This window comes from Echinops telfairi, unplaced genomic scaffold (genome assembly GCF_000313985.2).
Source record: "Echinops telfairi isolate 266 unplaced genomic scaffold, ASM31398v2 ScPeMD7_7458;HRSCAF=8496, whole genome shotgun sequence".
Lineage (NCBI taxonomy): Eukaryota > Metazoa > Chordata > Mammalia > Afrosoricida > Tenrecidae > Echinops > Echinops telfairi.
In genome coordinates, this window is record NW_022111358.1 from 32,406,673 (window position 1) to 32,422,587 (window position 15,915).

The 15,915-nt window shown below is 50.1% G+C and overlaps 1 protein-coding gene across 3 annotated transcripts in view; it reads right to left on the reverse strand.

Moving 5' to 3' along the window:
• Positions 1 to 11,489, reverse strand: part of PLEKHM1 (pleckstrin homology and RUN domain containing M1) — a 55,568-nt gene extending 44,079 nt beyond the window's left edge. The window contains exons 1-5 of one of the 3 annotated variants that reach the window (XM_045299724.1): positions 11,411 to 11,489; positions 8,810 to 8,935; positions 3,887 to 3,969; positions 3,393 to 3,640; positions 436 to 1,062 (exon numbers count right to left, since the gene is read on the reverse strand). In XM_045299724.1, the coding sequence (XP_045155659.1) occupies positions 436 to 1,062; positions 3,393 to 3,640; positions 3,887 to 3,934 (923 nt within the window). In that variant the 5' untranslated portion in view covers positions 3,935 to 3,969; positions 8,810 to 8,935; positions 11,411 to 11,489. The other 2 variants (XM_045299725.1, XM_004707523.2) reach the window with 2 other exon arrangements.
• Positions 11,490 to 15,915: the final 4,426 nt, after the last annotated feature.

Here is a 15,915-nt window from a genome sequence, read left to right on the forward strand (position 1 = left end):
AAAAAGTTAAAAACAAAATCAAAGAGACAGTGGGAGCCAGCAGATCAGAAATCAGGGTGAAAGGAGGCAGAAACTATGCCTCACTGTAAAAGCAGCAAGCCAGAAGTGCGGTGTCATGGGGTCGGGGGCAGTTCGGCAATCTAGAAGGCCATGCGAGCTGCTCTGATTCTGGGTGGTTAGGGTGAGGAAGATGTCAGAGCTGGCCCTCAAATGAGCTCTGAGCCCCAACTCGTCTTTTCACTGTCCTCCAGTTGCTTCTAGCAACAGCTCCGGGCAGCTTCAGCCGCTGAAGAAGGAGGTGGTATCTATCTCCTTTGTCTTTCTGTCTACGCTAATGAAGTTCAGTGCTCAGGAACCATCATGGCTTCCGTGTGGATGCAAGGAAGGAAAGGGCAAGAGGGAAGAAGAGGGGGCAGGGGAAGAAGGGGAACTCACTCTTGCAGAGACTGGTCTGAATCCTCAGCATTTGCCGTCCCCAGGTCCGAGTCGTAGGACATGGGCTCCTCAGCGCGCTCTGGACTCTTGGAGCCATTCTCTTGGAGGAGGCAGCTATCGGAGTTCAGGCTGCAGGAGAGCTGCGATGAACTGGCCGTGTCCAGGCTGAGGGACGAAGCAGTGAGCTTCCTGTTCTGATGAATCTTATGGCCGGAGTGCTGGACTTCAATGTCTTCTGAGCCCGAGGAATGGGATATGGAATCCAGAGACTCCTCCCGCTGGAGTTCCACCCCAGAGGTAGTGAGAGGGTCGAGCTCAGAAAGCGGGCACAGCCCGGAGAGGGCCAATGGGGTGAGCGTCCACTCGTTTAGGATGGCAGACTTGTATGAGAGTTCGAAGGACAACGATGTCAGTCCCTGCAGGAAGCTGAGGAGAAACTCGCCCTCCTCGGCGTCCCGCAGCAGGGCTGTGGGCTGGTAGTACTCACACAGCCGCGCCCGCTCCTGGAGCAGCAGCTTCAGGTAGCACTCCATCAGGCCGTCATTGAGGGCCAGGCGGAGCCATGCCCGGCAGCGGCCCACGTCTGTGTTGACAAAGATCAGGTGCTCCAGTTCAGAGACGATGTGCCTGGGAAGGGGAAAGCAGACTTGGTTCAAGGAACTGCCTCGAGCCCCGGTGATATAATCTTTACTGGTGAGCAGTAACCCAGAACGGTGATTGCAAATAGACATCAAAAAATCCTCACTGCTATTCAGTCAATGCCAACTCAGAGCAACCCTATAGGACAGGGTAGAACTGCCCCCATGAATTTCTGAGACTTTAAAAAAAGAAAAGCCTTTCTCCCGTGGCGTGGATGGTGGTTTCAAACTGCTGACCTTTCAGTTAGCAGCCCAATGCATAACCACTATGCCTTCTCATGCCTCAATGTAGAGAGAGACTGTGAGAGAAAAGGCATCAAAGGGTAGGAGTGTAATAAGAGTGATGAGCACTCTGATTACAGTCCTGGGAGGTGGTTCAGTTGCAAAGCCAGTAGAAGAGGGGCTTGAGTATCAAAGGGATAAGGCAAAATGGGGTAATGGTTCCCCAAGCAGAACCACCTTGGAACTTGATCAGGATGGGTTCTGAGGCCCCAACCTAGTAAAACAGACTCAAGGGGGCTGGCAGCCCCAGGTGGTATCTGGAAGCCTATGAACTATAGAGGATCCCTGGTGGTACAATGGTTTAAGCTTTGGGTTGCTAACCTCGAGGTTGGTGGTTCAAACCCACTACCTGCTCCTCTCAAGAAATACAAGGCTGTCTGATCCCATAAAGATTTAGAGTCTGGGCGATCTTAAGGAGCAGTTCCACTCCATGCTAGAGGGTCGAGATGAGTCAGAATGCACTCAACAGCAGTGGGTTTATGGGCTACCGGGTTTGAGGGGTTTGGGGGCTGCAGGAAAGTTTGTAGATTTCCAGGGTGGATTTCTCTGAACAGAAAAATCAGCCAATGTCAGTTCCCGAATCCCTGGGTTTGAGGTAAAATCTCTCCTCTCAGCTACCCAAGTCCCCAGTGCATGGTCTCTTTCTTGGGCTGGCTGACCACAGTCTTTTCCCATTAGCTCAAGCTCAGAAAACGCGGCCCCACTGACAGACTTAGTGAAAGATCAAGTGAGATCGGGCGCAATGGGACACTCACTGTCAGCCAGGAGAGAGGCAAGAATCTGAGCCAGGACAGTGGCAGCAGGCATGGCAAGGAAGACCTGCGACTGACAAGGCATGTGAGCCTGCAGGTGGCATCTAATAGCCCTTAGAAGCGCATGGCCAGTTAGGGGCAGGGTCCAAAGATAAGTGTCTCTCAAGTGGACATCCAGTTGTTCTACCTGCATTCCACTCCTTCAATACCCCACCCGTACTTACAAGGGCATTAGTCCGCCTTATCCACGAGGGGTATATGTCAAGGCCCCCACTGGTTGCCTGAAATGATGGAAACCATGGACCCCACGCATGCTATGCTTTCCCCTATACATACCTATGACAGGGTGTAGTGTATGAAACAGGCACAGGAGGAGATTAACAATAATAACTAGCAATAAGAGAGGACAATTACCAAGTAAAGCAAGGTCAGTTGAACCCAGGCCCTGTGACCCTGTGACAGCTGTAGAGTGGCAAAGGGGCCAGCGGTGCAGACCAGGGAGATGCTGGACCAAGGGCTGATTCACCACCCGAGTGGGGTTGTGGGAGACTTTATCGCGCTACTCAGCCCAGTGCACAATTCAAAACTTACAAAGTGTTTGTGCCTGGAATTTCCCGTTTAATATTGAAACTGGGGAGCAAAACCAAGGATCTGGAGGTGACCACTATGTCTAACATTTAACGCACAGACGCTGGAACATTCTAAGGCAGAGTTGGCAATCTGACTTCATAAAGGGCCAGAAAGTAAATACGAGGGGCTTCACAAATCCTGTGCGAAAACGGAATGATAAAATGATGGATTGTTTCCCTGAACTTTGGGCCGCTCCCTTGTATTTTCGGGTTAATGGGTCACACCAACCTTGGTTGCAACTGCTCAGCTCTGCAAAGGTTGGGGAGAAAGAGTCGCAGGCAGCATGTGTACGAACGGCCGTGGCGATGTTCCAATGAGCTTCGTTTTAAAAAAGCAGGGGTGGCCCGTGAGCCCTGGCTTGCCAACTGCCATCTAAAGCGGGGTTTGCTAAGTTTTTCAGCCGTGGCAAACATACAAAATATTTGTGTGGCACCCTGAGATCAGTAGAGGAGGGTGCTCTGACTAGAAACCACCCTGCAACACAAGGCAGCCCCACATCATCCCGAGGGGTGCAGACCCTAAGGGCACCCCAGGATAAACCCTACTGTCTCTATCCTAGAACCCAGAGAGGCGCCGTGAGTTTTCCTCACAGCGGAAGAGGAGGAACCAAGTGCCCTACATTGCTCGAGGCAGAGCCCCCCCAGGTTGAGCTCACTTGTGGGTCACGGCTTTCAGGAGGGGCCAGAAGACGGGCTGAGGCAGCGGCTTCTGGTGGGCACTTTTCTTCCTCTTTCCTCCGGCCTCCGCACGGATGTGCTTGGCGTGCAGGCCGTGGATGAGCACAGCCTCCAGGGCGCTGCACATGGTGTTGGCATCCCCATCCTCACTGGTGACCACTGTGTCGGAGGACACGTACTGCTTCTGCAGTGCCTTCACTGACCCCACCAGCTTCTTCTTGATGACCTAGGCAGGGCCACACATACATAACACAGGCCTTTAGAGCAACAAGTATACATGCCACTGACTACCCAGGTGACAGGTGGCCTAGCTTCACTCCAGTTTGGTTGCCTACTCCAATAAGATGCCTGAGAAAGGGCAGCATCTCCTCAGAGCCCTGCTTCTGCTAAAACTGTTCTGGAGCTCCAGGCTGAAGCCCATGAGATAGCAGTAGTTTCTCCTTCACCACCCTGACCCCCCCTGCCCACCTACCGGGATGGCAGCCCGGGGGTCCAGTCCATTCTCCACCACTGAGAGCATCTCCACACGTGCAGCAGCTGCCAGTCACATGACACCTGCCGAGAGAGGGGGCCAGGTGAGCAAGCTCCCAGGCCAGGACCCTTCCCAGCCAGCGTCCCCAGCCTATTTAAAAGTCAACTACAAGGTCTTCTGAATACAAATCAGAAAGCAGAGAGTGGATTCTAAGGAAGTGGAAACAGGAAGGGAACCAGCAGAGGGCTCTGGCCTGGCGGTGAGGAGTGCAGTACACGCTGGTGGAGGGCCCCTTGCACCAAACCCTGGGGATCGAAGTGTCCGTGGGAAGAAGGCTGGGAGGAGGGGGGCAGAGAATGACAGGCTGGTTTAGGTACAAAAAGGAGGGCGTAAGGGGTTTGCTGAAGATGCCATGGATCCACCGGGACAGCACCCCCAACTCTGGCCCCAGCCCAAGGCCTCTCACTTCAGCATCCAGAGTATAACTGATACAGCTTCCAAAGGGAAGGCCTCTCCTGCTACATGTCTGTGTTTCCTCCAGGCTCGGAGGCTTTAGCAGCACAGGGACACAGCCAAATGTAGGGGCAGTAAGGGTGCGAATCCGTTCCTCTCTCTCCAACTAGCTAGGCATACTTGGGCAGGGTTATCAGACCCCTCTGATAGACATTGGCAACCTTGTGCAAAGCCCTGACCACAGGGCATAGTATATATCAAGTGCTCAGTAGATGGTTCCTATAACCCCAGATGTGGCCACTCAAACACACAAAGAACGCCATCGTCTACAGGAGCATGCCAAGTACCTCGGGTGGCTTTGTTCTATTGATCAGATAGCTAAGGAATTCAAGCTGACCATGGTCAAGATCCCCTGACTCCTTAAGTGGGATAACCACCACTTGTGCCCTCCCTCACCCCCACCCCAGCTAGGAAGGAGGCCTCAAGGAGGCCCAGCAGGGAGAGGGTGCAGGGCAACACGAAGTCCAGCCTGGCCAGAGAGGGTTACAGGAGAGCGGCAGAGCAGGGAGTTTAGAAGGAGAGCCACAGGGCGGACCCAGAGGGTAGAAGATGCTGATCCTCTCAAGGGCAAACAGGACCCAGAGCGGCCCTCTTTGTGCAAGACCCACGGAGGGAGGGACATGCCCAGCACTCAGCTTGCAGACTCAGTTCTGGTCAAGGCCCCTTGGAGAGCTGCAAAAATGCACTCTCTCAACACAGTCCCTGTCTGACTGCCACACTCTTCACAGTGTCCATCCCCACAGCAAGACTAGAGGTGGCTTTTGTCCTTAGAAAACCTCCGATCAGGCCAGCACCCCTGCCCCCTCCCCCAGGTACTAGATAGGGGTTTATCTTTGCACAGCTCTCCAGAGTGGACAAAGCACAGAGGACTCCCGCGGCTCTCTCCTGGGGACAAACACCAGTCTTGGTGATCGGACGGTGGGGAAGGATGTGTGTGCTGTGGCCCAACAACAGAGGCCAGCCCAAAGTCATCACTGGAGCAAGCTGGGCTCCCTCAAGGCTATCCATGTCCAGCCCAGAGGAAACTTCCCCATGAGCTGAGACACAATGTCAATTCTTCTAGAATCCAGATTTCTGGGTTCATGCAGTTAGGGTGACCCACCACCAGCCCATTTGTCCTTAGGTGTCCCCTGGAGCCCTGAGTCTTTAAGGAACTGGTCTGTCTTCCTGTCGCACCTTTAGATCAAACAACAGCCTAGTAAGTAACTGCCAAAAGCAGCCCTGGAGCCGAGTCCGACTCACAGCAACAATACACGGTCTCCAGGCGGTGACAGTCTCCTCTCTCGCCTGTGCAGAATCCATCAGCTTAGCAGCCCAATGCCCAAGCCACAGCACCACCAGCGCAGTTTGGAAGAGATCCTTTGCCTAAAGAGCCCTAGTAATGTAGCAGGTTACCTGTCGGGCTGGAACCACAAAGTCAGCAGTAAGAACCCACCAGCTGCTCTTCAGGAAAAAGATGAGGCTCTTTGCTCTGGCCTTGGAAGCCCCCAAGGCCCTTCTACTCTGTCCTATGGGTCCCTAGGAGTCAGAATTAACTCCATGGCAATGGGTCTGGAGGGTGGAAAGGCCGAGGATTCTCAGCAGGGGGTCAATCTGGTATGAACCAGTTTGATGCCTTGGGAATCCCAGAGTCTGGCTACGTTTGGGGTGCTATTGCACCTTCTTAGTGACTGCTGTTCCACCTCACTGGCCCTGAAATCTCGCATGTGCTGACTCATCTCCTGAGCCACCAACATGGAAGGACCGTGGGACACGCCTGGCACAGTCCCCACCTAGCTGGGAGGCCTCCGAAAGTTTGTAGGAAAATTCTATTACCCTTCCACTTCATTTTTCCACGAACTTTTTGAAGCCCCTTCATATATAGCGTGCTTTTATGAGCCTCCATTTCAGTGAGGTTGTGCCTTCCCAATACTGTTTGACGCCGCCTAACTCAAGAGAGTTTCTAAAAAATTTTTTAAAAACCCGACAAAATACAAAAAACTCACTACCATCAAGATGATGCCAACTCACAGCGACTGTATAAGGCAGAGAGTTTTCTCCCCCAGGTGGCTGGCGGCTTCAAACTGCCAACCTTGTGGATTCCAGCCTAACAAGCAGCAGCTAAGTGACCAACGCTGTATCTGCTCACAATCAATATATGCTGTTATACAAATTTCCAGAGTTACTCTGGGAACTTACATTTTTAACAAGAGGCAATCCAGGTTCTCTTAAGACCCTAGACCAGTGGTTCTCCACCTGTGGGTCGCAACCCCGTTTGGGGTCGAATGACCCTTTCACAGGGCTCGGCTGATTCATAACAGTAGCAAAATGACAGTGATGAAGTAGCAACGAAAATAATTTTATGGTTGGGGGTCACCACAATATGAGGTTAAACCTTCCTACTGCTGTGACCCTTTAATACAGTTCCTCGTGTTGTGGTGACCCGCCAACCATAAAATTATTTTCATTGCTACTTCATCACTGTAATTTTGCTACCGTTATAAATCGGGCAACCCCTGTGAAAGGGTTGTTCGACCCCCAAAGGGGTCGCGACCCACAGGTTGAGAACTGCTGGTTTAGAACCACTGTTCTAGACAAACCTTCAATTTCCAAAATTGTCCCTCCCCCTCCCCACTCCAAGGCCCTGAGGATATGAATAGGTCTGAGTTCGCTGAGGGTTCAGTAATCAATTAACTAAGAATATTAAGAGGATTTTTAACCCCAGAAACTGTCTTCTCTGACATAAACTTTGAGCATTAAAGCAAAAATATCCCCAGAGGTCTTCTTTCAACCAAACAACAGTTTAGCTTAACTAGTAAAGAATGTCACCTTAAGCACTGTGTTTTTTTCAGAAATATCAATATTGGACCAAATCAAACCAATAACAGCAACTTGAAATATTAGATAGGAAACTTAGGGGGCAGAGATAATCTGTTAATGGGGGGAGAACAATTCAGAAAAGAAGGGTGAGAATGGGTGTACAACTTGAAAAATATAACCAATGCCAATGCACTGTCTATGTGGAAACTGTAGACTTGGTATATATTTCGCTGTGTATATTCTCAGCATCAATAAGAACGGAATAATAAGTGTATTCTTGGGGGCAGAGGCAGGGGAAGGTGTCAGTAAGTGGGCGCCCCAGTCAAGTAATCCTAAATCAAATTGAACCGAAACTCAGTGGTCAGACAAGTAAGTAACTGGCTCCCAAAACTGTGTCACAAAGCCAAGAGATGTTTGACAGTAGCTCAGAGGAATCCCTGAGTAGAGCCTGCCACTTGACAACCCACAAAAACAGGCCTGAGACTTTGGGGTTCAAGCTACAGTTCAGGACCCACTTTTCAGTGAAGAAGCCAAGTCACCCTACCCACCCACACCTGTGCCATCAGACCTCAGCAAAGTTTAAAAAAAAGCAAAGTTTTAAAAAAAGGCAGGTATCTGGCTGCCTACAGCACAAGAAACTGCTAGCGGAGCCAGGATGGAGCTTTGGGCCTCTTCTCTTGACTGCTGGCTCAAAGCTCCAGGACCCTGCGATCCAGTTCCCAAGTCTAACATCGCGTGAGACTGGTTTCACTTCCCATCCTCAGCTTGTTTTTTTTGTTTTTTGTTTTTTCAATCTACAAGTACCAATTCAAGAGACGCACAGTTCCAAAGAGCCCCAAAGTCGGAAGAACTTGGGCAACACCATAAAATGCTTGCAAAAGATCACAGTGAACGCTGCCCTTTTACAGTCTCCAAGTCACTTCCACCCCGAGGCACTGGCTTAGCCTTACACAGCTCTGCAGAGTGAGCTCAATCAAGCTTTTCAGACCTGTCTCTGGTTTCATTTCATCCTTACAACAATCCTGAGAGAAGAATGATGATCCCCGCAGTGCACAGGAGAGAAAGCTGAGGCTTTATAACAGGGGGCCTCAGGCCTGAGATGGAATTCTTTGGCTTCCTCCTAAGCCCAATGCCTTTCCACCAGATCAAACTGTCTCGGGTCTCTGGCTTAGAGTTTCAGACAACCATCACTTACAGATCTTTTAAGGAGATAAACAGAAGTGCCTCCCGGCCCTCCCCCCACCCCCCACTCAAGGTCTAAAACCACTAACCATCTTGCCGGTGAGATCTGTAACGCCAACCACCTGAGCCACAGTACCCAAGCCCCAGGGCTGCCCTTCTCACCGTCCCAGCATAGGGAAGGGACTGTCCTGCCCGTTTTCATTAGATGCCCTTGCTTTCTACACAGTCCAATTTTACTTCCTCCAGAGACCAAGGATGAAGGAAAACAGAGGAATGGCTGTGATGAAGACTTACATCAAAGGAGCAAGTGGCTACTTGGCTTCACTGCTTTCAAAGTATTCCATCCACCAGAAAACGGCAACCTCTTCTCTTTACACTGCTCAACCACTCCCACCGCCGTCCCTGTGCTGGTGGAAGCAGATCACGTACCTGGCTGTTCAGAATGGCCTGGCACAAGCCATCCAGCTGCTGTACCAACAGATGAGTCACGTTTTTTTTTTTTTCCAGTAAGAAAAGAATGACAAAATTCTCATCTGATTCAGAAAGGCAGCTGATCTGTCAAGACATGTGAGGGATGAATAAGTAAACAGCACCTACCTTCCACTTGAAGAAATGCAACTTGGCTTTCTGGACAATTGTCGTGTAAGAGATAGGAATGAGGGTGGATTCAGAAGCAATTAGGTGTCAGCTGGTGGGTGAGAAATATCTAGAAGCCTGTGAATCTCAAACTAAGGGCTAGTGGGCCAGGAAGAACTGTGAAGTTGGTGAGCAAAGCGTTAGCTTTCACTCTGCCCTCCTTCCCTCCAATAACCCGCATCTCCCCCATACACTGTATCCACTTCTCTTAGGATTCTAGCTGGGACCAAATTCTGAATACAGGTAGTCCCCAACTTAGGATGAGTCCAAGCCAAGTAGAGCTGCACTTAGCCTGCTCGTTTCTGTGTATGTGGGCATCTTATCATTAGTATGAACTACATACAATATTGCAACATGTAGTTTGCCAATGTGATCAGTCCCATGTCAGTCCCAAAAGACAATAGAAGATTGGACTTACAGAGATTGGTCATAAAAGGCAGGAAAAATGTAAAAGAAAAATGATACCCAACTTCCATCAGAACCAACTTAAAGACAGTCCTCGGAACAGAACACTTTCGTAAGTCAGGGACTACCGTAGCGTCCATGAAAACAGGAACTCGGCCTGACTCACTCACCATTGCATTTCCTGTGACTAGAACAGTGCCTGACACTCAGCGGTGCTCCAAAACCCCTTCTGAGTGAACTGACAATGAGATTAAAACAAGGCACAGGGCAGGTGTTATTACATTGCTTCCATTTCACAGACTGTGAGAAGGTAAGGTACACAGCTGGTAAGCGGTGGCGTCATTGTTATGCTCCTGTGGATGAGGCTGAAATCCGTTCGACCATGTTGCACCTTAAGGGAGGGAAACTAAAGTCCAACCACGTTCAGCTTTCACAGGAATGAGCCCAGAAGGATGGGATGGTCAGCAAGGATGATGGGCTCTCTTGGGGGCCCTTTCAAATGAGGATGGCCAACCCTTTTTAAAACCAGGCCACCAGAATTTGGAGAGGGTGAGCACCACAAAGTCCCAGAGGACAAGTGCCAATCATGGGACCTGGATGCCTCAGCATTGCCTGGCTCCCTGTGCTCATGAGTTGTCTAAAACTGTCAGAGCCCAATGAGCTAACACCTGCAGGAGAAAAGTGGCGATTCAGCCACTTCTGTATCCACCTAGGCCCTGGCCTCTGAAGACCCACTCACCTACACTCTTCACAACCTGTAGCATCCCACCCTGTGTTAAGAGTGTTGGCACTGACTGGGAATCAGCCCTGGCTGGTAAAAACACTGGGTTCTGTGACCATGACATTCCTCACTCTGTGACACTCTGAGGTCCGCAAGGCCAGAACACCTGCCAAAAGGAAGCGAGGGCTCTGCTGCCCTGGGTCTACTGAATTGGAAGAATGACCGTCCCTCAGCTTAAATACTGGGATCATGCTGCCTACCATTCCAGCAGACGGCATATAACATGAAGGCTTGACACTCTACCCTGGGAATGAGTACAGAGGCTCAGGCATGGAGCAAAACCTTGACACGTATTCACCCTCTGAGAGTCTGTCTCCAACTCTCTGGCTCTGAGCAAGCACCTGGATTTGGCTGCTGGGGAGCAGCTGGGGAGCTTGGAAGAGGATGTGGTTGAATGCAGGCTATGTCAAGAGAAGAATGGGTGCGCAGCATTGGTGTGGGGGGAGCAGAGGTGAGAGAGAGCAGACTTGGTTTTTGAGATGGCAGTCTGACGGTTAGCAGGAATTGGGGCAGTTAGGAGCTTAGAGCAGTTTAGCAAAGACTAATGGGGTGAAATGGGGTGTCTTTTAAGATGTCAGCAGGTAGAACGATGACTGGAATTATAAAATGGAAGAAGTATATGGGGGGCTAAGGAATTAGGGGACAAACCTGTAAGGGCAAAACCTGGGATAGGGCGAGGATCAGCCCTCTCAGGAAAAATGAGGAGAGCTGAACTTTGGGGGTGGCTGTTTAATGAGAGTAGGAGCCAGCTGAGGTGCTTCAGGTAAGCAGACCTCTGGCGGCTGAGATGGGGTGTGGGAGGCTGAGAAAGAAGGTTGAGGCAGCAAAGGAGAAACCAGAGGAGGGAGAGGGGTGGCGAGGTGAGGATGACATGGGGTGGGGGGCGCAGAGGGATGTGGCTGGGAGCCGGGCTAGAGTAGGGTCGGGGTGACGCTGCGTTGACACAGGATGATGAAGGGACGGGGTCGGAGTGGGGTGGCAGGGGGGCACAGGCCTGCCATGGCAATACCGGCTGTGGTAGAAGTGGGGCGGGCTGGGCCGGGACCGGGTGCGGGGTACCGGCCGGGAAGGGTTGGGGGCTCTGGCGTCGGGCAGGCTCAAGGCCGCCCGGGGTTCGGGATTCCGGCGAGCTGAAGGCCCGTCGCCCGTTCTCTCCTCGGCCCCGCCGCCCCTCAGCTGCCCTCCTCGCCCAGCGACCCCTGACTCACCGAAGGGAGAGTGGGGAGGCAGCAGGGGACACTCCCGACCACTGCAGCACCTCGGCCTCCAGCCGGAAGCTGCGGCCCCTCAGCCACTGACAACAGGAAGCGAGCCAGCGGCGCCGGACGCTAGCTCGTTGGCTGGGTTGGCTGGCCCCGCCTTTATCCGCGCAGAGCCAATCGCGGAGCTCGCAGCGTCATGGGGCGGGGCTAGCCGCTCTCGCGGTGCCGGCGGTTCTTGGTCGCGGGAACAGAAGTTTGCCCTGGAGGCTCAGGACCAGGGGCTTGCAGCTGGACGCCTGCTTCTTCCCCCGGGGCCCCGGGTCAGATCCTGCCTTCTCCTTCCAGACCTCGCCCGGCCTCAGCACCATCGGCACCCCCTTGGGGCCGTCTCTTCATCTTCCTCAGCCACTGGCTGCCCACTTGTAAATGGGACCAATAAGGCGTCCTCTACACTTTTGCTCCCCCCGCCCCCCAGGGCATCAGCCCCGCCCAGCTGGGGAGCCTTCACCCCCCGGGGACTGGAAGGAAAAACATGTTATGACTACACCATAAACCCCAAGGGTCTGCTCACTAGTTCTTTTCGTTCCTTCATAGAAGCTGACATTTCTCTTTCACATAGCCTCAAAACAAAATACCAAAAAGCGACAGCTGCAGTGAGGTCCTGACATGGCCTGTGCCTTGGGTCCCTTACCCAGGCAGCTCTAGGACAGAATAGGGCTTGCGTTTGAGCCGGTAATGAGGTGGATACTGCTACCTGCAGGTCCTCATCATACAGGGTTACCTGGGGAACAGCTCAGTTCTTGGTCCTAAGCTCCTCAGATCTCAGCTGGAGTCCTATGCTCCATCACAGTCCTAAAAGGAAAGTGACCTCCGCACTTTACCCCAAATAAGGGTTTCTGTGCTGGAGCAGCATAGCCGGATCACTAACTCCAAGAAAAAGAGTTTTTTTAAAGGCTGGCACCAGTGTGGAGTTGGAGAACAACACAGGCTGTCTTAATAGAATCCCACTTATGATCAGGATAAATGGATTTTACATCCTTTCATTCTGGGGTGCACGTTTTGGGGGAGTCATGGCCAATCCCCAAAGAGAACAAAGCCCCTCTGTCGAGTTGGCAGGAATATAGAATTTACTATTAGGTTGCAAAATAAAAACCAACCTCACTACCATTGAGTCTATTTTGACTCATAATGACCATTAGAACTGCCCTATGAGTTTCCAAGACTGTATCTCTCTTATTTTTTTTAAACATTTTATTAGGGGCTCATACAACTCTTAGACTGTATCTCTTTATGGGAGGAGAAGGCCCCATCTTTCTTTATTTTTTAAAATCATTTTATTGAGAGCTCATACAGATGTTATAACAATCCATAATTCAATTAGGTCAAGCATGATTGTACAGTAATTTCAGTTTCAAAACATTTTCTTCTTGAACTCTTTGATATCAGCTCCCCTTTCTCCCCTCCCACTCCTCCCGGGAACCCTTACAATAGAATAATAATAATATATATGTATGTGTGTGTGTTTGTAATATAGATTGCCATATCTTCACCATCCAGTGTACCTGTTCACCTACAATTCTGTTATTCGTTCCCCTTGAGTGGGGTTATACAGTCATCGTTGCTATTGGTTCCCCCCTTGCCTCCTTCCTCCCCCTTTCTTCCTGTACCCTCAGGGAATCATTTCCCCCATTACTGTTTCTGTAGGGTTTATCTATCTTGGGTGTCATTCATTGAATGATCTTAATTATACAAATGAATATACGCAGATCTAACAAGATTAACGAGGGAAAACTAAGACTATAATAGTAAGGGGAGGAAGTAATGAAGAACTCTAAGGACAGTTTCATCAGTGCTATATTACACCCTGGATATATCATCCCTTCTGTGTGGCCCTTCGTTGAGGGACTGTCCAATTACCTTACAGGTGGGTTTTGGGTCTCCACTTTGTCTATGCTCCTTCACGTCAATCTGATTGCTTGTTTTTGAATTTCTGATACCTATTCCCACCAACACCTCATGATCACACAGGCTGGTGTGCTTTTTCCATGTGGGCTTTGTTGCTTCCCTGCTAGATAGCTGTGTGGGGTACCAGCCTCCACAGTCAAACGGGTCCAAGGGGCGGTTGTATAATTGAGGGGTCAAATGAGTGAGACATCAGACAAGATAAAGCATGCAAGTGCTCACCTTCAGGATCAGCATGACTTCAGGAGCCAGATCCACATAGAGAGAGCAAATATATTTCCATCCAAGGCTTATATACACTCTAGGGGTGTGCCAGTCCCCCTATGTACAGGTAACCACATGCGTAACAGGGAGGGACTGTACAATAGGCATACTCGTGACAAGATAGGCAGGCTCTAGAGTCAAGATGGCAGCCTAACTTTGGTCGTCCTTGAGTTGGCTTGCCTTAGGTGTTTCAGTTCTCCTTCAGGGGAACAACCCATTATCCTGAGCCCTATTTAGGGTGGGACAGACAAAGGGCCTGATTGCTTTAGATGGCTGACAACCTTCAGACAGATAGCTTGTTAGCAGTTGACCTCCAAGTGTATCGTCAGTGGCCATGTGTTTGCAAACAGTACCTTAGGTTTGGCACATAGTATGAGGGGACAACCTGGGGAATAACTTGGCTGCTTGTTTAACTTCAAGCCTTCAAGACCCTTGACGCTCTATCCTTTAATAGCGGATGCCCTGTCTGTCTTCTCATCTTTCTGCTGGTTTCAAACTGCTGGCCTTGGAGTTAGCAGCCCATCTTGTAACCCATCAGAGGAAGCTTAGTGTGAGCACGACTATAAGCAACCCTACCCATAAAACCGCACTGCACTTGCTTATTAATACTCAAATAAGTAATACAATGGACTTGGAGAAAAGAGACACAATCTGGGGCACGAGCAACGTGTACTGTCTGAAGTGCAAACAGCTGTGGTTTTTATGCAGGCTATTAAAACAAAAAGCCAAGCTCACTGCCACGGAGTCAATTCCAACTCACAGCAACCCTGCAGGACAGAGTAAAACTGCCCCACGGGGTTTCTGAGACTGTAACTCTTGGTAGGGGTAGAAAGCCTCATCTTCCCCCATGGAGTGGCTTTGAACTGCTGACCTTTTGGTTAGGAGCTCAATGTGTGACCACTAGGTCACCAGGGCTTCATGTAGACCACAGAGCCCTCACTGTTATAAAGCTCCAAATAGTGTAATTCTTTTAAAAAAATTTATAAAGACAGTATAATTCCAAAGAGCTTCAAGAAGGGTACAGACCCCTTTGGCAAGACCACATGGCAGAATTGACTTGAAGGCCATCTTGTACACAAACAATGGTGATGTTTAAGACATCCTGGGCGAGTCTATCTACCATGTTTCACTTCGAAATACAGGAGAGATGTGATGAAAAAGCACCTGGATTGGTCTTTGGTGGAAAGAAAGTGAAAAGCAATAAAGAAGAATTACAGAAGCTTAACCATCCTGAAGGTACAGAAGAAGTCAGCCACTGCTTCTGGGATCCCTTTTGGTCTTGGGAGGGGGTTTTAGTTTTAACCGAGTGTGAGCATAGCTTGGTCCTGGTATGTTGAAGACATGGTTTCATTCATTGGAGCTTCTCAGCTGGGTGGGTTGTGCAGAGAAGGATCAGATCTGCAGGTTGGAAGCAGCATTCAATGACTTCTAACAGAAAATTTTGTCTCAAACAAACACCTTGTGAAGCTTAGAAAGAATTGAGGTTGGGCAACCATTGGTGGGTGCGTTGGCTCATTTTGTCATGTGAGGCATGGGCATCCAATTTTGCAAAATCAGCTCATAGAGACTCTCTAAAAAGAAAAGTAAAAGAACAGAGGTTAAAGAAAGCAAATAGTTCATCACAAGTATATTTCAAAACTGGATAGAGGGCACACAAGGTTGGAAAATGATCAAGTATGATTATCTGTACATTAGCTCAAAAGGGCTTAATTTCCGTTTTTCCCTGGAGGCTGTACTTGCTCATGGCCAGAGTCAACTCTGACCCACAGGGACCCTGTAGGACAGAGCAGAACTACCCTGGTGGGTTTCTGAGACGATAAACCTTTAGGAAGTAGAAAGCCTCATCTTTCTCCTAAGGAAATGCTGATGGTTTTGAACTGCTGACCTTGTGCTTGGCAGCCCAAGTCGTAACCCACCAGGATTCCAGGAGGCTACATGGACTCATAAAGCTAACGGCAAAACATCAGTCTATGGCGACCTATGTTCTCGACACAGCGACTTGCTGAGCTGCTTCTTTAGAGCTTGGTTCCCCTCTTCTACTTTTCCACTTGAGTATGGGCTCCGCTGTATTCCCAGAAGAGAAGGTCCTTTTTGGGCAACTGCTGTGAGAAAGTGAAACTCACTGTCACTGGATTTCAAGAGGGCACAGGCAATTTCACTTGTCCTTTCACTTCCGTAAGGAAATGCCTCAATCTTCCTTGAGAGTCATCTGATTTTTGGTTTTAAGTCATTCCATGAAATCTACTTGCCAAGCTTCTGGGAATGAACTAGGCTACTTGAAAAAA